At 42.8% G+C, this 24,083-nt stretch overlaps 1 protein-coding gene across 2 annotated transcripts; it reads right to left on the reverse strand.

The window, feature by feature from the left end:
• Positions 1-9,012: 9,012 nt before the first annotated feature.
• On the reverse strand, positions 9,013-11,843 carry LOC123079833 (internalin I). Of its 2 annotated transcripts, XM_044502655.1 has the most exons (7): positions 11,528-11,843; positions 11,235-11,389; positions 10,886-11,103; positions 10,081-10,693; positions 9,884-9,993; positions 9,481-9,802; positions 9,013-9,367 (listed from the first exon to the last, which is right to left on the reverse strand). In XM_044502655.1, the coding sequence occupies exons 1-7, from the start codon at positions 11,722-11,724 to the stop codon at positions 9,255-9,257; spliced, it is 1,728 nt and encodes a 575-aa protein (XP_044358590.1). In that variant the 5' UTR covers positions 11,725-11,843; the 3' UTR covers positions 9,013-9,254. The 2 variants fall into 2 exon arrangements, with proteins under 2 accessions (XP_044358590.1, XP_044358589.1); XM_044502654.1 differs by having other exon boundaries at positions 9,481-9,993.
• Between the last annotated feature and the right edge of the window lie 12,240 nt (positions 11,844-24,083).

Here is a 24,083-nt window from a genome sequence, read left to right on the forward strand (position 1 = left end):
AATCCATAAGTGGCTCTCATAATAGATTTATAAGGTAATTTTTTTTTTCTAGGGAAGTGTTCCATGCCTTTCCTTATTGGAAATTGGAATCTAATATTCCCTTACTTCATATCAATAATTGCACCAATCGTTCTAAGGAAAGGTCTACCAAGAATAATAGGACATGAAGGATTGCAATCTATGTCAAGAACAATGAAATCTACGGGCACATAGTTCCTATTTGCAACAATAAGAACATCATTAATTCTTCCCATAGGTTTCTTAATGGTGGAATCCGCAAGGTGCAAGTTCAAAGAACAATCATCAAATTCACGGAAACCTAGCAAATCACACAAAGTTTTTGGAATCGTGGAAACACTAGCACCCAAATCACACAAAGCATAGCATTCATGATCTTTAATTTTAATTTTAATAGTAGGTTCCCACTCATCATAAAGTTTTCTAGGGATAGAAACTTCCAACTCAAGTTTTTCTTCATAAGATTGCATCAAAGCATCAACGATATGTTTAGTAAAAGCTTTATTTTGGCTGTAAGCATGAGGAGAATTTAGCACGGATTGTAACAAGGAAATACAATCTATCAAAGATCAGTTATCATAATTAAATTCCTTGAAATCCAAGATAGTGGGTTCATGGACATCTAAAGTTTTGACTTCTTCAATCCCACTTTTACCAAATTTTGCATTAAGATCTAAAAACTCCGAATTTTTGGAACACCTTCTAGGTAAAGGTCGTTCATATTCAGTACCATCCTTATCAAGATTCATATTGCAAAACAAAGATTTAATAGGAGATACATCAATAACTTTTAGATCTTCATCTTTATTCTCATAGAAACTAGAAGAACACGCTTTCACAAAGCAATCTTTCTTAGCACGCATCCTAGCGGTTCTTTCTTTGCACTGATCAATGGAAATTCTCATGGCTTTGAGAGACTCATTGATATCATGCTTAGGAGGGATAGATCTAAGTTTCAAAGAATCAACATCAAGAGAAAATCTATCAACGTTCCTAGCCAATTCATCAACTTTAAGCAATTTTTCTTCAAGCAAAGCATTGAAATTATTTTGCGAATTCATAAACTCCTTAACACTAGTCTCAAATTCAGAGGGCATCTTATTAAAATTTCCATAAGGATTGTTATAGGAATTACCATAATTATTAGAGGAATTACTAGGGAACGGCCTAGGATTAAAGTTTCCTCTATACGCGTTGTTACCAAAATTATTCCTACCAACAAAATTTACATCCATAGATTCATTATTATTCTCAATCAAAGTGGACAATGGCATATCATTAGGATCAGAAGAAACACTCTTATTAGCAAACAACTTCATGAGCTCATCCATCTTTCCACTCAAAACATTAATTTCTTCTATCGCATGCACTTTTTTATTAGTAGATATTTCGGTGTGCCATTGAGAATAATTAACCATAATATTATCTAGGAGTTTAGTAGCTTCTCCTAAAGTGATTTCCATAAAAGTGCCTCCCACGGCCGAATCTAAAAGATTTCTAGAAGCAAAATTCAATCCGGCATAAAATATTTGTATAATCATCCAAAGATTCAAACCATGAGTGGGGCAATTACGTATCATTAATTTCATCCTCTCCCAAGCTTGTGCAACATGTTCATGATCAAGTTGCTTAAAATTCATTATATCGTTTCTAAGAGAGATGATTTTAGCGGGAGGAAAATACTTAGAGATAAAAGCATCTTTGCACTTATTCCAAGAATCAATACTATTTTTAGGCAAAGATGAAAACCAAGATTTAGCACGATCTCTAAGTGAAAAAGGAAATAGCTTCAATTTAACAATATCATTGTCCACATCTTTCTTCTTTTGCATATCACACAAATCAACGAAGCTATTTAAATGGGTAGCGGCATCTTCACTAGGAAGGCCGGCGAATTGATCTTTCATGACAAGATTCAACAAAGCAGCATTAATTTCACAAGACTCAGCATCGGTAAGAGGAGCAATCGGAGTGCTAAGAAAATCATTGTTGTTGGTATTGGTAAAGTCACACCATTTAGTATTGTCTTGAGCCATTGTGACAAGCAAGCAATCGAACACACAAGCAAACAAGAAGCAAGCGGAAAAGAGGCGAACGGAAAAGAGAGGGCGAATAAAACGGCAAGGGTGAAGTGGGGGAGAGGAAAACGAGAGGCAAATGGCAAATAATGTAATGCGAGGGAGATGAGTTTGTGATGGGTACTTGGTATGTCTTGACTTGTGCGTAGACTCCCTGGCAACGGCGCAAGAAATCCTTCTTGCTACCTCTTGAGCACTACGTTGGTTTTCCCTTGAAGAGGAAAGGGTGATGCAGTAAAGTAGCGTAAGTATTTCCCTTAGTTTTTGAGAACCAAGGTATCAATCCAATAGGAGACCACGCGCGAGTCCCACGCACCTACACAAACAAACAAGAACCTCGCAACCAACGCGATAAAGGGGTTGTCAATCCCTTCACAGTCACTTACGAGAGTGAGATCTGATAGATTTGATAAGATAAGATTTTTTGTATTTTTATAATAAAGAGTAAATAAAGATGCAAAGTAAAATAAACGACAATGGAAATAACTAAGTGTTGGAAGATTAACATGATGAAAAATAGACCCGGGGGCCATAGGCTTCACTTGTGGCTTCTCTCAAGAGCATAAGTATTACGGTGGGTAAACGAATTACTGTCGAGCAATTGATAGAATTGAGCATAGTTATGAGAATATCTAGGTATGATCATGTATATACGCATCACGTCCACGGCAAGTAGACCGAAACGATTCTGCATCTACTACTATTACTCCAAACGTCGACCGCTATCCAGCATGCATCTAGAGTATTAAGTTCATAAGAACAGAGTAATGCTTTAAGTAAGATGACATGATGTAGAGGGATAAACTCATGCAATATGGTATAAACCCCATCTTTTTATCCTCGATGGCAACAATACAATACGTGCCTTGCTGCCTCTGCTGTCACTGGGAAAGGACACCGCAAGATTGAACCCAAAGCTAAGCACTTCTCCCATTGCAAGAAAGATCAATCTAGTAGGCCAAACCAAACTGATAATTCGAAGAGACTTGCAAAGATAACCAATTATACATAAAATAATTCAGAGGAGATTCAAATATTGTTCATAGATAAACTTGATCATAAACCCACAATTCATCGGATCTCGACAAACACACCGCAAAAGAAGATTACATCGAATAGATCTCCAAGAAGATCGAGGAGAACATGGTATTGAGATCCAAAAAGAGAGAAGAAGCCATCTAGCTAATAACTATGGACCCGAAGGTCTGAGGTAAACTACTCACACATCATCGGAGGGGCTATGGTGTTGATGTAGAAGCCCTCCGTGATCAATGCCCCCTCCGGCGGAGCGCCAGAAAAGGCCCCAAGATGGGATCTCACGGGTACAGAAGGTTGCGGCGGTGGAAATAGGGTTTTGGCTCTGTCTCTGATGTTTTGGGGGTACGTAGGTATATATAGGTGAAAGAGGTCGGTCAGGGGAGCCACGAGGGTGGAGGCGCGCCCCCTGCCTCGTGCCCTCCTCGTTGCTTTTTTGACGTGGACTCCAAGTCCTCTGGATCATGTTTGTTCCGAAAATCACGTTCCCGAAGGTTTCATTCCGTTTGGACTCCGTTTGATATTTCTTTCCTTCGAAACACTGAAATAGGCAAAAAAAACAACAATCTGGGCTGGGCCTCTGATTAATAGGTTAGTCTCAAAAATAATATAAAAGTGTATAATAAAGCCCGATAATCATCCAAAACGTAATATAATATAGCATGGAACAATCAAAAATTATAGATACGTTGGAGACGTATCAACAACTCATGTCTATGGTTAGGAAACCTTAACCATCTTTGATCAACGAGCTAGTCAAGTAGAGGCTCACTAGGGACACGGTATTTGTTTATATATTCACACATGTATTTAGGTTTCCGATCAATACAATTCTAGCATGAATAATAAACTTTTATCATGAATAAGGAAATATAAAATAACAACTTTATTATTGCCTCTAGGGCATATTTCCTTCATAATCTTAGGTGCAGAACTTTTTGTTTTCTACTACGTCTTCCAACAATGTCTTCTTCAAAAGTGTCACAACGATCGCCAAAAAATTCAATGGAATGGGGGTTCGAAATGTAGATGTACGTGCAAAACCAAACAACATTTCCTTTTATAAAATCTCAACAACACCAACGACGCAGCAGCTAAGTGCGCCCAACCCTTCTAGTTAATTATTTGTAGCCATGGACCCACTCGTGGGGCGCCTCATGATAAGACAACCATGGACACACGCCCCCATTGGATCATCCTTTTTTAACTTAATTTTCGTTTGTACATGATTTTTTTTCTAAACTCTTAAGAGTCATAGCCCTACTTCCTCCATTCACAATTAATTGAAGTTTTAAACTTTTCCTAAGTCAAACACCATTAAGTTTGACCAAGTCAATAGAAAAATATGGTAACATATATCTACAATATCAAATATTAATGATACAAAAATGTATTGTATGATGAATGTGATTAAATTAGCTTGATGTTGTTGATATTGATGTATTTTTTAATATACTTGATCAAACGTGAAGATGTTTAATTTAGAACGAAAAAACTAAAACTTAATTAATTTAAAATGGGGGTAGTAGTGTTGTTCAAGCTTTGACTTTGGCTTCAGAAATAATTGGAGCCCAGTGTCTTTGCATCTCCTCTTGAGCTACAACCGCACTCGCGCCAGAACTGCTCCCTTCCTCATGAGGGTCGAGCTATGCCCCTCTGCTTGCTGCAATCTAGGTGCAGCACCGCATCTTCAGTTTTCTCTTCCCTGCTTCCTTTACATCTTGACAAAGTATACCTTGTCTAATCACATTCATTCGCCTAATTGGTTCCTGGACCCATTAGATTTTTTTGCGGTAAAAATTAATTTCATTTCAATCAAGGTGGTTCATTACAATCTTCTTGGTAAAGAGCGCCAATTCCGTCTAGGCCATGGCGGAGCCAGATGGCCGTGCGAGTAGATGATCTACCCATCTGTGCTAAAGTATGAGCTACATTATTTTGGCTTCTCCAAACATGTGCTATAGAGAATCACACCCAGACTTAAGTAGTTGTTTCCCTTCCTCAACTAAAGCAGCCACTGGAGATCTATTTGACGTGTCATCCATAAGCATTTGAGTAGCCACAGAATAGTCCGTTTCGACGATAAAAGGCTCTGTGCTCCACTCCAAGGCCCGTACAATGCCTTCTGACGTGCTGAAACTTCCGCTTCAAGGGCGCTAGAACATGTACAAAGAAAACGACATGATGCAAAGACGACATGTCCTTCACGGTTCTGCAGTAACATACCGGCTCCTCCTGTCCTGTTCTCCTCCCTGAACGCTTCGTTTGTATTTAGCTTGTTCCAGCCCGCCGCCGGCCGGTTCCATCTCTTACATGTACTTGCATCTTTTACTTGCATCGGTTGGCAGCATGGCTATGTCCATCCTGCTACACCACCATCTTCCCCTTCTCCAAATTTGCTGCAGGCTGCTTTAAGCACAAGAGCGACATCATATAACTATTCAAAAATCGACGGGACATAGCAATGGGAGTCGTCGGCTTGTGGTGTGTCTGCTCATTATGCACATGGCAAGTTCTCCATAGTGTCATCAATATAGGAAGTCGTTCCTCCTCACTGCACTTATTGAGAAGATGCAGCAACCACTCCCGTCTTGTATGATCGATGTTTTCCAGCTGGGGCATCCTCCAGTGCTCACTCATCGCATGCCAGAGTCGCGTGGAAAGTATCCTCGCGTTCCACACCACAGATAGTGCATATGTCGATATTTCTCTTTGCCTTATTTTCCATCGTAGCCAGAGAGTTTGTGACAAGCCGCCAAGCAAACACATGTACCTTTGGAGGGGCAGGGCACCCCCACAATGCTTCCCAGACAGCATGTGTGCCGTCCGGTGCCCTGCTCGTGGCCCACGATGACGTGCGGTTCCTCTCGTCGAGGGCAAGGCGGTAGGCGCTCCGTACAGTGAAGACACCCGTGGGATCGGGCACCCAGGTGAGGACATCCTCGAAACCCCTTGTTGATAGCTTGATCTTTGTGATAACCGCAACATCCATGGGAAGGAGGTGGCGTCGTAGGAGATCTTCATTCCACCTCCCGGCATCATCCAGTAGCTCCGCCACGCGTCTCAAGCGACATGTACCTCTCGGTGACACCGGCTTGAAGGAGAAAGGGCGGGGAGCCAGGGGTCCCTCCAAATGCGGATGTGTTCCCCGTTTCCTACCCTCCAAATCAAGCCCTTCTTGAGAAGTTCGAGGCCATAGTGGATAGCGTGCCAAGTCGGCGAGGCATTACCTAAAACACAGTATCTTCGAAGTTACCATTAGGGTAGTACCTTGCCTTGAGAACCTGGGCGCACAGTAAATCTGGCCATGTAATGAGACGCCACGCTTGCCTTGCTAACAAGGCTTGATTAAACAAACAGAAATCCCGGAACCCCAAGCCACCTCTGCACTTAGGCTCAATGATCTTGTCCAATGACAACCAATGTACCTTGCGTTGTTCCTGTTTGGATCCCTACCAGAAGTTTCGTACCAGCCTTGATAAATCATCACAAACGGACATAGGAAGCTTAAACACGCCCATAACATATGTCGGGATGTCTCTGCAACTAACTTAATAAAAGTTTCCTTTCCCGCTTGAGAAATAGTGTCCCCCCAGATCAAAATGCGTTGTGTGAGCCTTTCCTGTAGATTTTGGTATTTCCCTCTATGCATCCTTCCATCAAGTGTTGGTAATCCCAAATATTTGGATTCAAACTCCTCTTGCACCACATCAAGGATTTGTCTAACCTCTTGTTGGACGTCAATAGGGCAACTATCTCCAAATTGAATAGAGCATTTTTGGGGATTTATGAGCTGGCCAGTTGCTTGGGCATACCTTGAAATGACTCCTTTGACAAAATATGCTTGCTCAGGATTTGCTTTGAAAAACAAAAGTGTGTCATCCGCAAAGAGGAGATGAGAGATACTAGGGGCACCTATACAAATTTTAATTTGCTCAAAAGTTCCAGTTTCTGCTAGATTATAGCTTAATCAGTCGCAGTTCATTGATGCAGTGGAATATGTATGCACGTGACTCTTCCTTGCATGATGTTTGAATTTCTTGGACGTTCTCCACCTACTGCATACAGCACAGACATATATAGGTCTTCCCTGCTTGCTTGAGAGCTCAAAAAACTCGTTTTGTTGCGTTCGGTGTGTTCTAGGCAGTATGGTTTTGTCTCCATGAACAGAGAAATTAGGGCTTCCTGCAAACGATTAGTACACGTGTGGTCAGAAATTGGGTTGGGCAATTCAGATTTCAAAGCGGATATGGAAAGTCTTTTTTTTTGTGCTACACCACTTGAGTTTTTACAAAAAGAACTGTATATTTTAACAAGGAAGAATTTTCAAAACAGCCATCATAGAACTTACGAAACAAGGTTTACGATTGGAAGATACTTTTGATGTGAATAAAAAATTATACTAGACTATCGTCACGTGTTGACCAAGTGGGTTGCCCAAATTTTCGCTGCTAGACAATGTAGTGTCAAAAATGCTCTTATATTATGGGACGGAGGGAGTACATAACTTGTATATTGTAGGACTCTTCTCCTTCAACATGAGAAATTCATCCATTTTTATATAGTAATAGTAGGACTCTTCTCCTAGAACATGAGAAACGCATCCTTTTTTCATACTACAACCGTGTGCTTTGAAAAAGAAACCTGCCTTATATTTATTCTGCAGTATTTATGTGAGTCTATCTGCTGCCACATTGCTTTGAAAAAAAAACATATATGATCCGTTTGTCGACCCAAAACTCATTTAAGCCCATGAGCTCAAGCAGACCTTTTTTAGTCCAACATCTCCAGACTCTAGAGTACCAAGGTTTGTCTTGTCTATAGGCATTGTACATATCACCTTTCATGTAATCGATATATACACCATAAGCCTTCAGGCCATAGTCAATATATAATCAGAGTTATTAAAATGAACTAATTCCATGTATAACCAGATTAAATTATATTGTGTCTCATTTCTTGTGGTTCCGTAGCGCAGCACGGGCATCTTACTAGTAAGAAAACAATCCCGTAGGAAGAATTCATGCATCGGAACGATGTCATCTTCAATGGGGTCCATCCCCCTCCGCGAGTGTGGCGTTGTAGGACTTGCAAAAATACTTAGATTGGTGAAAGTGCAGGCAATCATCTCATAGATCTCCAGCCTCGAGATCCACCTCCATATGTCCTTCTCTCAAAGTTGTATGCCCATGCTGGTTTATGGGATGAAGTTGCAAGAATAAGGAGTCTGATGAAACAAAAGAACTTGAGTAAAGAAACTGGCTTGAGTTGGATGGATGTTGGAAACCATTCTCGAGTTCGGAGCTGGTGACACCGGCCATCCGCAAGCACAAGAGATCTATGCAAAAGTTGGTTGATCAGAGAAATTAAAGACATTGACTATGTACCAGACACAAGCATTGTGCTCCATTACATGTCAGATGAGCTCAAGGAGTGTCTGCTTCAGCACAGCGAGAAGATTGCTGTGGCATTTGGTTTGATTACTAGTACATCACCCAACAAAACCAACAAGGATCTTTAAGAATTAGTTTTTTTTATGGGAATTGTTTCTGTACAGTTATAGCTGTGTATAGTTATATGAACAATTCAATTTCACCAGCTGCTTGTTTCTTATCTTTTTTGTGCAATACTTGCAACTTCCAGAAGTCCGTAGTTGGTTAGAAGAACAAATACGTCCATTAATTCCCAGCAGGGGGAATGAACTTGGTTATTTTCCACCCAGGAAGTAACAAAATGATCCATTTAGGAACAATGTTTACATGGAAAATGCTGCACCTCATGGATAATAAGACTCGTTTAAGACAAAAATCATCCTACATCAAGAAGCATCAACCATTTGAACCCATGGTCACATTTGACAATATAACACAAATGCCCTCTGTTAAAACAGATGAACTGACTGAATACATACTTCAGGATCACAAAGGCATATAAATCATACAAGCAAATTCTTCATGTTACAACTCAGACAGTTGGCAGTATACAGTGAGAGAAGCACTATTTAATCAAATGACGGGCTGTCTTTAGCTAATTCAAAATTGCGATGTCCCCCAAGAAAATAGATGCACTATTTAATCAAATGATGAGACTGAAGTGCGCGAGAAAAGTAAACCAGAACTTGTCTCATTCCATCCTTCGCAGCTCTGGTGGAAGCTGCACATCATGTAACACTGAATTCGATTGGGTAAGATCTTGGATCTCCAGCATTTTCTCCCTGCTGTATTTTATCCTTTGATCTGTTCAAATCAAAAGGCAAATTTGTTATCATATATTATGCACATAGCTCACTCGGATTATATTCCTTCTAACTGAAAGAGAATAAAGCAGATTGAAGTTACATCACCCTTACCTACAAAGAAGATACCAGAATGCCTGCTAGAATCAGCCGAGCTATTAAAAAAATTTGTTTTTCCCCGTGGAAGATGCCTAGACTTGCGAACTTGTGAAGTACCAATGTGGCTTGGTTGAAGTTCCTGAATTAGTTCATGTCTCACCTCTATCACCGGGTGATGGCTACGAAATGATGAGATGGCATACTCTGTTAAGACCCAGCAGCCACTCAAATCCAACACATGTAGTTGGGCAGGGGGCACAAATTGCAGAAGCCCAGAGTTTGATAATACACTCCCACAAAATCCAAGATGTATCAAATTTGAGGCAGAAGACAGGGCCTGCAATGCGGGATCAGACAAGAAATCACTTTTCAGGTACAAATATTTTAGTGCTCTAAAGGATGCCATGGGAGGTATAACTTCATCTGACAGTGGTGCATCCTCCAGACTTAGACTTTCAAGATAAATGAGATGCTCAAGTAGAGGCAGAGACAGTATTTTCTCGGAGTTTGCTTCAACACGAGTGAAACCTGTCATATGATAGGATTCAGTTTCTCCAAGAGAAAGCATGTTTATTTAATCAAGAAAAAGAAATAAATGCAAAGCAAAAAAGCAACCTTTGATACTTGTATGACTTAGATCTATCACTTTCAATGAAGGCATCATGCTGATATATACTAGAGCAGAATCATCAACTTTTGTATAAGCTAAAGACAGTGAAGCCAGGTTTGGAACGGTTCCTGCCAAAATACATGGTGCCTGAGAGGTTATTCCAGTATTCTTGAGGCTTAGATATCTCAGCTTCGTTCCAATATTTGCAACATACTCGATTGCACCATCAGTTACTCTGCTCAAGCTAAGGTCCAAATGCTCTAGACTTTTCATCTTTTGCAGGCCATATAAGTTGCTTAAAGAACAACCAGACATGTCCAAGAATGAAAATGAGCTTGCTACGATGCTAGAGAACACCTCATCAATGTCACCAAATGAGGCTGCAGAGGCCGTAAACTTTTGCAGAGGAATATGAACTTCAGAATCACCACCGCGAATGGAATAAATTGTACAGTTGCTCATATTAAGATATTTCATGTTTGGAAGAGGTGGCAAACGAGTCACATGTGTCCAAGAAACATTTAAGAACCTCAATCTTGTAAACGCCTTAAGGACAGAAGCTCCCTCATCAGTAATTTCACTACCCCATATATCAAGGTGCTCAAGTTGTGTCAATACCTGGAACAGTAACAACTATAAATTAATACTCCATTACGCGCCACTCAAAAAGAAATGAGCAAGCAGTGGCATACTGATATGTATATGCTATCAGAAAATATAAACATTACTAGATGAGACAAGGTTAGCAGAAGAGAATCTCTCTGCACCAGTTAATGGGGAAAAAAATGGTCGCAAATCATGAGTATGTACCTGTAATGACCTTAATGCTTTGTCGGTCATATGAATTCCTCCCAAATCTAGCAAATTTAATCTTTTTAGTGCTGAGATGAGCATCACCCCATTGTCAGTCAATCCAGTCTCAGATAAGTGTAGCTTCTCCAGACTATCAATGGAAACTATATGTTTGATGCCGGCATCAGTTATCCTAGAGCATCTCGACAAGTCCAATTCTTTTAGCATACTCATGCCTGAATCATCAGAGCAATTTTATTAGAACTAGTAAGGCAATTAATTTCTTCAATCAAACCAAGTCATGTTTCGAAACTATGTACTGGAAATCATGGTCTCATCATTATAGAAATAAGCTTGAGAGTTGTACCGGACAGTGCCCAGATCGCGGAGTGGTCGACCTTCTTGCAGTCCGCCAGCTTGAGGATGCCCAGGTACCGGAAGGAGCCGAGGTAAGCCAGCCACTCCGCATCTACGGCGATGTTGCCGCTGAAGTCGATCTCCTGCACCGAGTGCTGGAAAACCCTGCGCACACAAGCACGATTCATCCGCACGCGGCAGGAAGCAACAGATCCAGAAACGGAGCAGCGCAAAACCGTCTCATGGTAGAGAAAACAAAGAAAAAGATCGGGCATGTCTGGGTGGAGAAGGCGGGGCGCTTACTCGAGGAGGGAGGGGAAAAGGAGGCGGCGAGCAGCGAGGCGGCTGAGGAGCGCGTCGGCCAGCTGCCCGGGCAGGCGCTCGAGGGACCGGCGTTGGCGGCGCCAGGCCTCCACGGAGGCTCGGCACCGCGCCGCTGCGTCGATGCAGCGGTCGACGAGCCGCGGCTCGCCCGCTCCTCCGGCGGAGGCGGCTGCCATGGGTTGGACGGCACGGCAAGTCCGGCGTTTCGGTGCGAGCCGCCGCTTGACGGGAGGGGGCGAAATGAGGGGATCTGGGGGTCCTCGCAGAGCTCCGCACGGCGTAGGATTTGTTAGTAATAGATGTTTGTATTAATCATGTAGTGCTTCCTTGGCTCTCAAGTAGTCCTGGCCATGGGCAGCCCGGCCCGAACGGCCCGGCCCGAAAAAGCCCGACCCGGCCCAGCCCGACACCACTCCTGGGCCGGGCTTGGGCCTAGATTTTGAGCACGAAGACCGGGCCGGGCCGGGCCCGGGCCCATCGTTTTTGCGTTTTCCTGAAGGACGGGCCGGGCCGGCCCGAAGCCGGACGGGCTTTTACGTGTTCGGGCCGGGCTCGGGCCCAAAAAACAGGCCCGACGGCCGGGCCGGGCCTGGGTTTTTTGCGTCGGGCTTGGCTAGGCCCGGCCCGAGGTATGGCCAGGTATACTCTCAAGCTTTGTAATTCCTATTTTTTTCAAGGTAACTCTCTAATTCGTTGGCCTCTAAGTAATCATGTATTCCCTCCCTCCATGGGAGAGTATCTGGTGCTACCGAGGCTCAGGTGCTACGGGCTCCTGGGAGTCTGGTTCTCAGATCAGATGTCATTTGGGCTGGTGGAGTTGACACTGGTGGTGGCACTGTGGCAGTGGCGGCTGGAGCAGAGTGTGTAGTCCTGGTGTCTACAACTGGCTCAGTTGATGACCTTTGTGCCCTAGGCAATGTCTGGAATCTGTCAATGGTAGATCTGTCATCACTATCCTCGGCATCATCTCTCAGCTTCTCCACAATAGATTGGATCTTTGTGACCTTGACATCAAGATTATACATTTTATCCTCTACTATCCGCTCTAGGCTCTCCTGATTCTTGGCTAAGTTGGCCAGACTTTGCTCAATCCTCAGAGTTGCTTCCAGCAGATATGTCAGTTGGTCTTGCTTTGATTTGGATTCACTATTGATGCATTGGGTGCACTAGCTGGCTTTGCTGCTTTGGATGCTTTTGCCTTTTCTGCCTTCTCTTGGGCCTCAACTGAAGTTGGATGTGAAGCATCCATCACCACTTCATTATCTTCAAATTCTGGCCGAAGAGGAAGGTGCCCTCTGTCAAGCAGATATGTGTCTGTACCAACCTTGGAGTTGATAAGCATCTGGATGTGTGGTGCATATCCACATGACCTCTTCTGATCAACAGCAGTCCTTTTGATTGTCTCTACAATCAGGCTCATGACTTTGAACTTCTGTGGTATATCAAACAAGTGCAGCAAGTTGATAGAGTGTCCACGGATCATCCTCTCATCTCCAGACTTAGGCAACAAGGTGTGCCTCAAGATATAGTTTATGGTGGCCAAACCAGCAAGCAAAAAGTAGATAGAGCCAAACTTGTGTGTATCCAATGCCTCATCGGGAATGGTCTTCTACATGTGTGCCATTGTATTGTGATCCATCATGGGCTTTCCATATACATCAATATCGTTTTCTCCTTCTTCAGGGGCATTGATAAGAGCAACCCACTCTGAGATTGATGACTGGTATCTAGTGCCCTCAGTCATCCACATAATTTTTCCATCTGGATAGAAGTGTGCAGTGGAATAAAACTGCATCACCATCTCATCATTCCACTTTGTGAGTGATACGTCCATTTTGCATCAGGTTTCTTACTGTTATTTATAGTATTTTCATCCATAATAATGCTTTTTGGAGTAATTCTAATGCCTTTTCTCTCATAATTTGCAAGGTACACACCAAGGGGGAGAATTTCGGCAGCTGGAAATCTGGACCTGAAAAAGCTACGTCAGGCCACCTATTCTGCACAACTCCAAATGAACTGAAACTTCACGGAGATTTTTTATGGATTATTTAAGAAATACTGGAGCCAATAAACACCATAGTGGGGCCACCAGGTGGGCACAACCCACCTGGGCGCGCCAGGCCCCCCTTGCGCACCCTGGTGGGTTGTGGCCTCCTCGGCCCACCCCCGGTGCCCATCTTCTGGTATATAAGTGCTTTTGACCTATAAAAAAATAAGGAGAAGACTTTCGGGACGGAGCGCCGTTGTCTCGAGGCGGAACTTGGGCAGGAGCACTTTTGCCCTCCGATGGAGCTATTCCGCCGGGGGAACTTCCCTCCCGAAGGGGGAAATCATCGTCATCATCATCACCAACAACTCTCCCATCTTGGGGAGGGCAATCTCCATCAACATCTTGGGGAGGGCACCATCTCATCTCAAACCCTAGTTCATCTCTTGTATTCAATCTTGTTACCGGAACTATAGATTGTTACTAGGGGTGACTAGTAGTGTTGATTACATCTTGTAGTTGATTACTATATGGTTTATTTGGTGGAAGATTATATGTTCAGATCCATTATGCATAGTAATACCCCTCTGATCTTGAGAATGTTTATCACTTGTGAGTAGTTATTTTTGTTCTTGAGGTCACGGGAGAAATCATGTTGCAAGTAATCATGTGAATTTGATATGTGTTCGATATTTTGATAGTATGTATGTTGTGATTCCCTTAGTGGTGTCATGTGAACATCGACTACATGACACTTCACCATATCTTGGGCCTAAGGGAATGCATTGTGGAGTAGTAAATAGATGGTGGGTTGCGAGAGTGACAGAAACTTAAACCCCAGTTTATGCACTATTCCGTAAGGGACCAATTGGATCCTAGAGTTTAATGCTATGGTTAGAATTTATTCTTAATACTTTTCTCGTAGTTGCGGATGCTTGCGGGAGGGTTAATCATAAGTAGGAGGTTTGTTCAAGTAAGAACAGCACCTAAGCACCGGTCCACCCACATATCAAATTATCAAAGTAGCGAACACAAATCAAACCAACATGATGAAAGTGACTAGATGAAATTCCCGTGTACCCTCAAGAACGCTTTGCCTTATTATAAGAGATTGTTTTGGCCTGTCCTTTGCCTCATAAGGATTGGGCTACCTTGCTGCATACTTATTATTACTATCGTTACTTGCTCGTTACAAATTATCTTGCCATCAAACTACTCGCTACTTACAGTTTCAGCACTTGCAGACATTACTTTATTGAAAACTACTTGTCGTTTCCTTCTGCTCCTCGTTGGGTTCGACACTCTTACTTATCAAAAAGAGCTACAATTGATCCCCTATACTTGTGGGTCATCAAGGCTATTTTTTGGCGCCGTTGCCGGGGAGTGAACACTACTAGGGAAAACCCTAGTAGTAGCGCGGGTTTAATGCCCACTAGTAGCGCGGGCTGCCGCGCTACTAATAAGGCGCTACAGCTATTACTTAGCAGTAGCGCGTGCGACACGCGCTACTGCTAAGACACATAGCGGCAGCGCTTGTTCTCTCCCGCGCTGCTGCTAATCTAGCTAGTTGCAGCGTGTTTACTATCCATCGCTACTAGTATTCTTTTTTTTCATTTTTTTATTTTTAGTGTATTTATACGCCGTTATAGAAATTTTGGTACAATACCAATTATGAGGTTTATATCATTATGTCCATAACAGTGTGTCAAATGAAGGCGGATTAGGTTCAAGTGGAGGCAATATGTGGTGCATGTCAAAAGTATACTACTAATCCAAACTTGATCTAGTTTGGACTAGTAGTACTTTCGATGTGCACCGTATGTTGCCTGCACTTAAATCTAATCTGCCAGCACAAGCTATTTAATCATCATCATAGTCATTACCACCAACAGTATTTATTTAATCACCATAGTCATAGTGTAGCACGTCATCATCTTCAAACTCATTCTAGCTAGCTAATCACCACCAACACTAGATGCGGTAGCTATCTAATCACCACCAACACTAGCTAATAATAATCATCATAGTCATTACCACCAACACTAGCTATTTAATCATCATAGTCATAGTGTAGCACATCATCATCTTCAAACTCATTTCTAGCTAGCTAATCACTCCTGCTGCTCTCTCTTAGGTAAAATAACATAAAACATGTGTAGCTCTCCTCCTTCATCAAGTTGGAGCATGCAGATGAACTTGTCTCCTAATCGTGGGTTGCGCTTCTGATTGCTGCCCCCTAGTACTTCTCTGCACTCCTCCATCAAAAATTTGGTCCAGTCTTTCACTATTAAGCATCCCTCGCTATTAGAAATCATGAATGCACTAAAGTGCATTGTAGGATATCTTGGCCGTAAGCTAACAATACTCATGGTACCTTTAGTCTCGATCCCATGAGGCACAACATTCATCGGGAGTCCCTGTTAAAGAACATCATATAGTAACATACTTAGCAATGAAGTTTAGCTTAAAAATAATGTATGCAAAATATGCACTGAGGACAAATAGTAAAAATCTTACCATCTTTCTTAAATAGATGTGACCGTAGTTCATTACGAACACTATTGGTCGCACGTTTTCAGTACTAACATTTCTAAGTGCAGGAAGAAAATTTGTCTTGACAGTATCAAGATCCTCAAGCCATGAAACATAATGACTTAGGGTGTGTTTGGTTTCTATCACGAAGCGGAATGTCACGGGTCGGTTCCATCCCGAGAGCCCATTCCTGTGTTTAGATTGGCGAAGGAACCAGAACCTACCGATTCCAGAGAACGGCATATTCCCTGTTTATGCCGAACCTGGGCATTCCTCCGAATCGGCCGGACCACGCGAAACGCCTCACTCGCGCCTCTCTCCCCTTCTCCCCGACTCACCCTGAAGGAAACATGCCCTAGAGGCAATAATAAAGTATTATATATTTCCTTATATCATGATAAATGTTTATTATTCATGCTACATTGTATTAACCGGAAACATAATACATGTGTGAATACATAGACAAATAGAGTGTCACTAGTATGCCTCTACTTGACTAGCTCGTTAATCAAAGATGGTTATGTTTCCTAGCCATAGACATGAGTTGTCATTTGATTAACGGGATCACCTCATTAGGAGAATGACGTGATTGACATGACCCATTACGTTAGCTTAGCACCCGATCGTTTAGTATGTTGCTATTGCTTTCTTCATGACTTATACATGTTCCTATGACTATGAGATTATGCAACTCCCGTTTACCGGAGGAACACTTTGTGTGCTACCAAACGTCACAACGTAACTGGGTGATTATAAAGGTGCTCTACAGGTGTCTCCAAAGGTACTTGTTGGGTTGGCGTATTTCGAGATTAGGATTTGTCACTCCGATTGTCGGAGAGGTATCTCTGGGCCCACTCGGTAATGCACATCACTATAAGCCTTGCAAGCATTGTGACTAATGAGTTAGTTGCGGGATGATGTATTACGGAACGAGTAAAGAGACTTGCCGGTAACGAGATTGAACTAGGTATCGAGATACCGACGATCGAATCTCGGGCAAGTAACATACCGATGACAAAGGGAACAACGTATGTTGTTATGCGGTCTGACCGATAAAGATCTTCGTAGAATATGTGGGAGCCAATATGGGCATCCAGGTCCCGCTATTGGTTATTGACCGGAGAGGTGTCTCGGTCATGTCTACATAGTTCTCGAACCCAAAGGGTCCGCACGCTTAAAGTTACGATGACAGTTATATTATGAGTTTATATGTTTTGATGTGCCGAAGGTTGTTCGGAGTACCGGATGTGATCACGGACATGACGAGGAGTCTCGAAATGGTCGAGACATAAAGATTGATATATTGGACGACTATATTCGGACACCGGAAGTGTTCCGGAGAAGTTTCGGATTAAACCGGAGTGCCGGAGGGTTACCGGAACCCCCCGGGGAAGTATTGGGCCTTGGTGGGCCTTGAGGGGAGAGAGAGGGCAGCAGCCAGGAGGTGGTGCGCCCCCTCCCAGGAGGAGTCCTAGTTGGACTAGGAGAGGGGGCGCAGCCCCCTTTCCCTCTCCCTCTCCCTCTCTTTCCTTCCCCCCTTCTTTTCCTAGTAGGACTAGGAAAGGGGAGTCCTACTCCTACTAGGAGGAGGACTCCCCCCCTCTCCTTGGCGCGCCCATAGGCAGCCGGCCTCCCCCTTGCTCCTTTATATACGGGGGCAGGGGGGCACCTCTCGACACACTTGATATACGATATTTTAGCCGTGTGCGGTGCCCCCCTCCACCATATTACACCTCGATAATACCGTTGCGGAGCTTAGGCGAAGCCCTGCGTCGGTGGAACATCATCATCGTCACCACGCCGTCGTGCTGACAAAACTCTCCCTCAACACTCGACTGGATCGGAGTTCGAGGGACGTCATCGAGCTGAACATGTGTAGAACTTGGAGGTGCCGTACGTTCGGTACTTGATCGGTTGGATCGTGAAGACGTACGACTACATCAACCGCGTTGTGATAACGCTTCCGCTGTCGGTCTACGAGGGTACGTGGACAACACTCTCCCCTCTCGTTGCTATGCATCACCATGATCTTGCGTGTGCGTAGAATTTTTTTGAAATTACTACGTTCCCCAACAGTGGTATCAGAGCCAGGTTTTATGCGTTGATGCTATGCACGAGTAGAACACAAGTGAGTTGTGGGCGATATAAGTCATACTGCTTACCAGCGTGTCATACTTTGGTTCAGCGGTATTGTCAGATGAAGCGGCCCGGACCGACATTACGCGTACGCTTACGCGAGACTGGTTTCACCGTTGCGAGCACTCGTTGCTTAAAGGTGACCGGCGGGTGTCTGTCTCTCTCACTTTAGTTGAACCGAGTGTGGCTACGCCCGGTCCTTGCGAAGGTTAAAACAGCACCAACTTGACAAACTATCGTTGTGGTTTTGATGCGTAGGTAAGAACGGTTCTTGCTAAGCCCGTAGCGGCCACGTAAAATATGCAACAACAAAGTAGAGGACGTCTAACTTGTTTTTGCAGGGCATGTTGTGATGTGATATGGTCAAGACATGATGTGATATAATGTGTTGTATGAGATGATCATGTTTTGTAACCGAGTTATCGGCAACTGGCAGGAGCCATATGGTTGTCGCTTTATTGTATGAGATGCAATCGCCATGTAATAGTTTTACTTTATCACTAAGCGGTAGCGATAGTCGTAAAAGCAAATAGTTGGCGAGACGACAACGATGCTACGATGGAGATCAAGGTGTCGCGCCGGTGACGATGGTGATCATGACGGTGCTTCGGAGATGGAGATCACGGGCACGGTGCTTCGGAGATGGAGATCACAAGCACAAGATGATGATGGCCATATCATATCACTTATATTGATTGCATGTGATGTTAATTCTTTTATGCATCTTATCTTGCTTTGATTGACGGTAGCATTATAAGATGATCTCTCACTAAAATTTCAAGATAAAAGTGTTCTCCCTGAGTATGCACCGTTGCGAAAGTTCTTCGTGCTGAGACACCACGTGATGATCGGGTGTGATAGGCTCTACGTTCAAATACAACGGGTGCAAAACAGTTGCACACGCGGAATACTCAGGTTAAACTTGACGAGCCTAGCATATGCAGATATGGCCTCGGAACACGGAGACCGAAAGGTCGAGCATGAATCATATAGTAGATATGATCAACATAGTGATGTTCACCATTGAAACTACTCCATCTCACGTGATGATCGGACATGGTTTAGTTGATTTGGATCACGTAATCACTTAGATGATTAGAGGGATATCTATCTAAGTGGGAGTTCTTGAGTAATATGATTAATTGAACTTAAATTTATCATGAACTTAGTACCTGATAGTATCTTGCTTGTCTATGTTAATTGTAGATAAATGGCCCGTGCTGTTGTTCCGTTGAATTTTAATGTGTTCCTTGAGAAAGCTAAGTTGAAAGATGATGGTAGCAATTACACGGACTGGGTCCGTAACTTGAGGATTATCCTCATTGCTGCATAGAAGAATTACGTCCTGGAAGCACCGCTAGGTGCGAGGCCTCCTGCAAGAGCTACGCCAGAAGTTATGAACGTCTGGCAGAGCAAAGCTGATGACTACTCAATAGTTCAGTGTGCCATGCTTTACGGCTTAGAACTGGGTCTTCAACGACGTTTTGAACGTCATGGAGCATATGAGATGTTCCAGGAGTTGAAGTTAATATTTCAAGCAAATGCCCGGATTGAGAGATATGAAGTCTCCAATAAGTTCTATAGCTGCAAGATGGAAGAGAATAGTTCTGTCAGTGAGCATATACTCAGAATGTCTGGGTATAATAATCACTTGATTCAACTGGGAGTTCAACTTCCGGATGATTGCGTCATTGACAGAATTCTTCAATCACTGCCAGCAAGCTACAAGAGCTTCGTGATGAACTATAACATGCAAGGGATGGATAAGACAATTCCTGAGCTCTTCGCAATGCTAAAGGCAGCGGAGGTAGAAATCAAAAAGGAGCATCAAGTGTTGATGGTCAGTAAAACCACTAGTTTCAAGAAAAAGGGCAAAGGGAAGAAGAAAGGGTACTTCAAGAAGAACAGCAAGCAAGTTGCTGTTCAGGAGAAGAAATCCAAGTCTGGACCTAAGCCTGAAACTGAGTGCTTCTACTGTAAGCAGACTGGCCACTGGAAGCGGAACTGCCCCAAGTATTTGGCGGATAAGAAGGATGGCAAGGTTAACAAAGGTATATGTGATATACATGTTATTGATGTGTACCTTACTAATACTCGCAGTAGCACCTGGGTATTTGATACTGGTTCTGTTGCTAATATTTGCAACTCGAAACAGGGGCTACGGATTAAGCGAAGATTGGCTAAGGATGAGGTGACGATGCGCGTGGGAAATGGTTCCAAAGTCGATGTGATCGCCGTCGGCACGCTACCTCTACATCTACCTTCGGGATTAGTTTTAGACCTAAATAATTGTTATTTGGTGCCAGCGTTGAGCATGAACATTATATCTGGATCTTGTTTAATGCGAGACGGTTATTCATTTAAATCAGAGAATAATGGTTGTTCTATTTATATGAATAATATCTTTTATGGTCATGCACCCTTGAAGAGTGGTCTATTTTTAATGAATCTCGATAGTAGTGATACACATATTCATAATGTCGAAGCCAAAAGATGCAGAGTTAATAATGACAGTGCAACTTATTTGTGGCACTGCCGTTTGGGTCATATCGGTGTAAAGCGCATGAAGAAACTCCATACTGATGGAATTTTGGAATCACTTGATTTTGAATCACTTGGTACTTGCGAACCGTGCCTCATGGGCAAGATGACCAAAACACCGTTCTCCGGAACTATGGAGAGAGCAACAGATTTGTTGGAAATCATACATACAGATGTATGTGGTCCGATGAATATTGAGGCTCGTGGCGGATATCGTTATTTTCTCACCTTCACAGATGATTTGAGCAGATATGGGTATATCTACTTAATGAAACATAAGTCTGAAACATTTGAAAAGTTCAAAGAATTTCAGAGTGAAGTTGAAAATCATCGTAACAAGAAAATAAAATTCCTATGATCTAATCATGGAGGAGAATATTTGAGTTACGAGTTTGGCCTACATTTGAAACAATGCGGAATAGTTTCGCAACTCACGCCACCCGGAACACCACAGCGTAATGGTGTGTCCGAACGTCGTAATCGTACTTTATTAGATATGGTGCGATCTATGATGTCTCTTACTGATTTACCGCTATCGTTTTGGGGTTATGCTTTAGAGACGGCTGCATTCACTCTAAATAGGACACCATCGAAATCCATTGAGACGACACCTTTTGAACTATGGTTTGGCAAGAAACCAAAGTTGTCGTATCTTAAAGTTTGGGGTTGCGATGCTTATGTGAAGAAACTTCAACCTGATAAGCTCGAACCTAAATCGGAGAAATGTGTCTTCATAGGATACCCAAAGGAGACTGTTGGGTACACCTTCTATCACAGATCCGAAGGCAAGATATTCGTTGCTAAGAATGGATCCTTTCTAGAGAAGGAGTTTCTCTCGAAAGATGTGAGTGGGAGGAAAGTAGAAATTGATGAGGTAACTATACCTGCTCCCTTATTGGAAAGTAGATCATCGCAGAAATCAGTTTCTGCGACACCTACACCAATTAGTGAGGAAGTTAATGATAATGATCATGAAACTTCAGATCAAGTTATTACTGAACTTCGTAGGTCAACTAGATCAAGATCCGCACCAGAGTGGTACGGTAATCCTGTTCTGGAGGTCATGTTACTAGACCATGGCGAACCTACGAACTATGAAGAAGCGATGGTGAGCCCAGATTCCGCAAAATGGCTTGAAGCCATGAAATCCGAGATGGGATCCATGTATGAGAACAAAGTATGGACTTTGGTTGACTTGCCCGATGGTTGGCAAGCCATTGAAAATAAATGGATCTTCAAGAAGAAGACTGACGCTGATGGTAATGTTACTGTCTATAAAGCTCAACTTGTTGCGAAAGGTTTTCGACAAGTTCAAGGGATTGACTACGATGAGACCTTCTCACCCGTAGCGATGCTTAAGTGTGTCTGAATCATGTTAGCAATTGCCGCATTTTATGATTATGAAATTTGGCAAATGGATGTCAAAACTGCATTCCTGAATGGATTTCTGGAAGAAGAGTTGTATATGATGCAACCGGAAGGTTTTGTCGATCCAAAGGGAGCTAACAAAGTGTGCAAGCTCCAGCGATCCATTTATGGACTGGTGCAAGCCTCTCGGAGTTGGAATAAATGCTTTGATAGTGTGATCAGAGCATTTGGTTTTATACAGACTTTTCGAGAAGCCTGTATTTACAAGAAAGTGAGTGGGAGCTCGATAGCATTTCTGATATTATATGTGGATGACATATTACTGATTGGAAATGATATAGAATTTCTGGATAGCATAAAGGGATACTTGAATAAGAGTTTTTCAATGAAAGACCTCGGTGAAGCTGCATATATATTAGGCATAAAGATCTATAGAGATAGATCAAGACGCTTAATTGGACTTTCACAAAGCACATACCTTGACAAAGTTTTGAAGAAGTTCAAAATGGATCAAGCAAAGAAAGGGTTCTTGCCTATACTACAAGGTGTGAGATTGGGTAAGACTCAATGCCCGACCACTTCAGAAGATAGAGAGAAGATGAAAGATGTTCCCTATGCTTCAGCCATAGGCTCTATCATGTATGCAATGCTGTGTACCAGACCTGATGTGTCCCTTGCTATAAGTTTAGCAGGGAGGTACCAAAGTAATCCAGGAGTGGATCACTGGACAGCGGTCAAGAACATCCTGAAATACCTGAAAAGGACTAAGGATATGTTTCTCGTTTATGGAGGTGACAAAGAGCTCATCGTAAGGGGTTATGTTGATGCAAGCTTTGACACTGATCTGGACGATTCGAAATCGCAAACCGGATACGTATTTACATTGAACGGTGGAGCTGTCAGTTGGTGCAGTTCTAAGCAAAGTGTCGTGGCGGGATCTACGTGTGAAGCGGAATACATAGCTGCTTCGGAAGCAGCAAATGAAGGAGTCTGGATGAAGGAGTTCATATCCGATCTAGGTGTCATACCTAGTACATCGGGACCAATGAAAATCTTTTGTGACAATACTGGTGCAATTGCCTTAGCAAAGGAATCCAGATTTCACAAGAGAACCAAGCACATCAGAAGACGCTTCAATTCCATCCGGGATTTAGTCCAGGTGGGAGACATAGAAATTTGCAAGATACATACGGATCTGAATGTTGCAGACCCGTTGACTAAGCCTCTTCCACGAGCAAAACATGATCAGCACCAAGACTCCATGGGTGTGAGAATCATTACTGTGTAATCTAGATTATTGACTCTAGTGCAAGTGGGAGACTGAAGGAAATATGCCCTAGAGGCAATAATAAAGTATTATATATTTCCTTATATCATGATAAATGTTTATTATTCATGCTAGAATTGTATTAACCGGAAACATAATACATGTGTGAATACATAGACAAACAGAGTGTCACTAGTATGCCTCTACTTGACTAGCTCGTTAATCAAAGATGGTTATGTTTCCTAGCCATAGACATGAGTTGTCATTTGATTAACGGGATCACCTCATTAGGAGAATGACGTGATTGACATGACCCATTACGTTAGCTTAGCACCCGATCGTTTAGTATGTTGCTATTGCTTTCTTCATGACTTATACATGTTCCTATGACTATGAGATTATGCAACTCCCGTTTACCGGAGGAACACTTTGTGTGCTACCAAACGTCACAACGTAACTGGGTGATTATAAAGGTGCTCTACAGGTGTCTCCAAGGTACTTGTTGGGTTGGCGTATTTCGAGATTAGGATTTGTCACTCCGATTGTCGGAGAGGTATCTCTGGGCCCACTCGGTAATGCACATCACTATAAGCCTTGCAAGCATTGTGACTAATGAGTTAGTTGCGGGATGATGTATTACGGAATGAGTAAAGAGACTTGCCGGTAACGAGATTGAACTAGGTATCGAGATACCGACGATC

This window comes from Triticum aestivum, chromosome 3D (genome assembly GCF_018294505.1).
Source record: "Triticum aestivum cultivar Chinese Spring chromosome 3D, IWGSC CS RefSeq v2.1, whole genome shotgun sequence".
NCBI lineage: Eukaryota > Viridiplantae > Streptophyta > Magnoliopsida > Poales > Poaceae > Triticum > Triticum aestivum.

Excerpts from the sequence above, each read along its gene's own strand:
- LOC123079833 (XM_044502654.1), bottom strand. The coding sequence starts at position 11,724 with ATGGCAGCCGCCTCCGCCGGAGGAGCGGGCGAGCCGCGGCTCGTCGAC. Across the intron at positions 10,694-10,885 it reads AAGCATTAAGGTCATTACAG|GTATTGACACAACTTGAGCA; the intron begins GTACATACTCAT and ends TTACTGTTCCAG. Across the intron at positions 9,994-10,080 it reads AAGTCATACAAGTATCAAAG|GTTTCACTCGTGTTGAAGCA; the intron begins GTTGCTTTTTTG and ends ATCATATGACAG.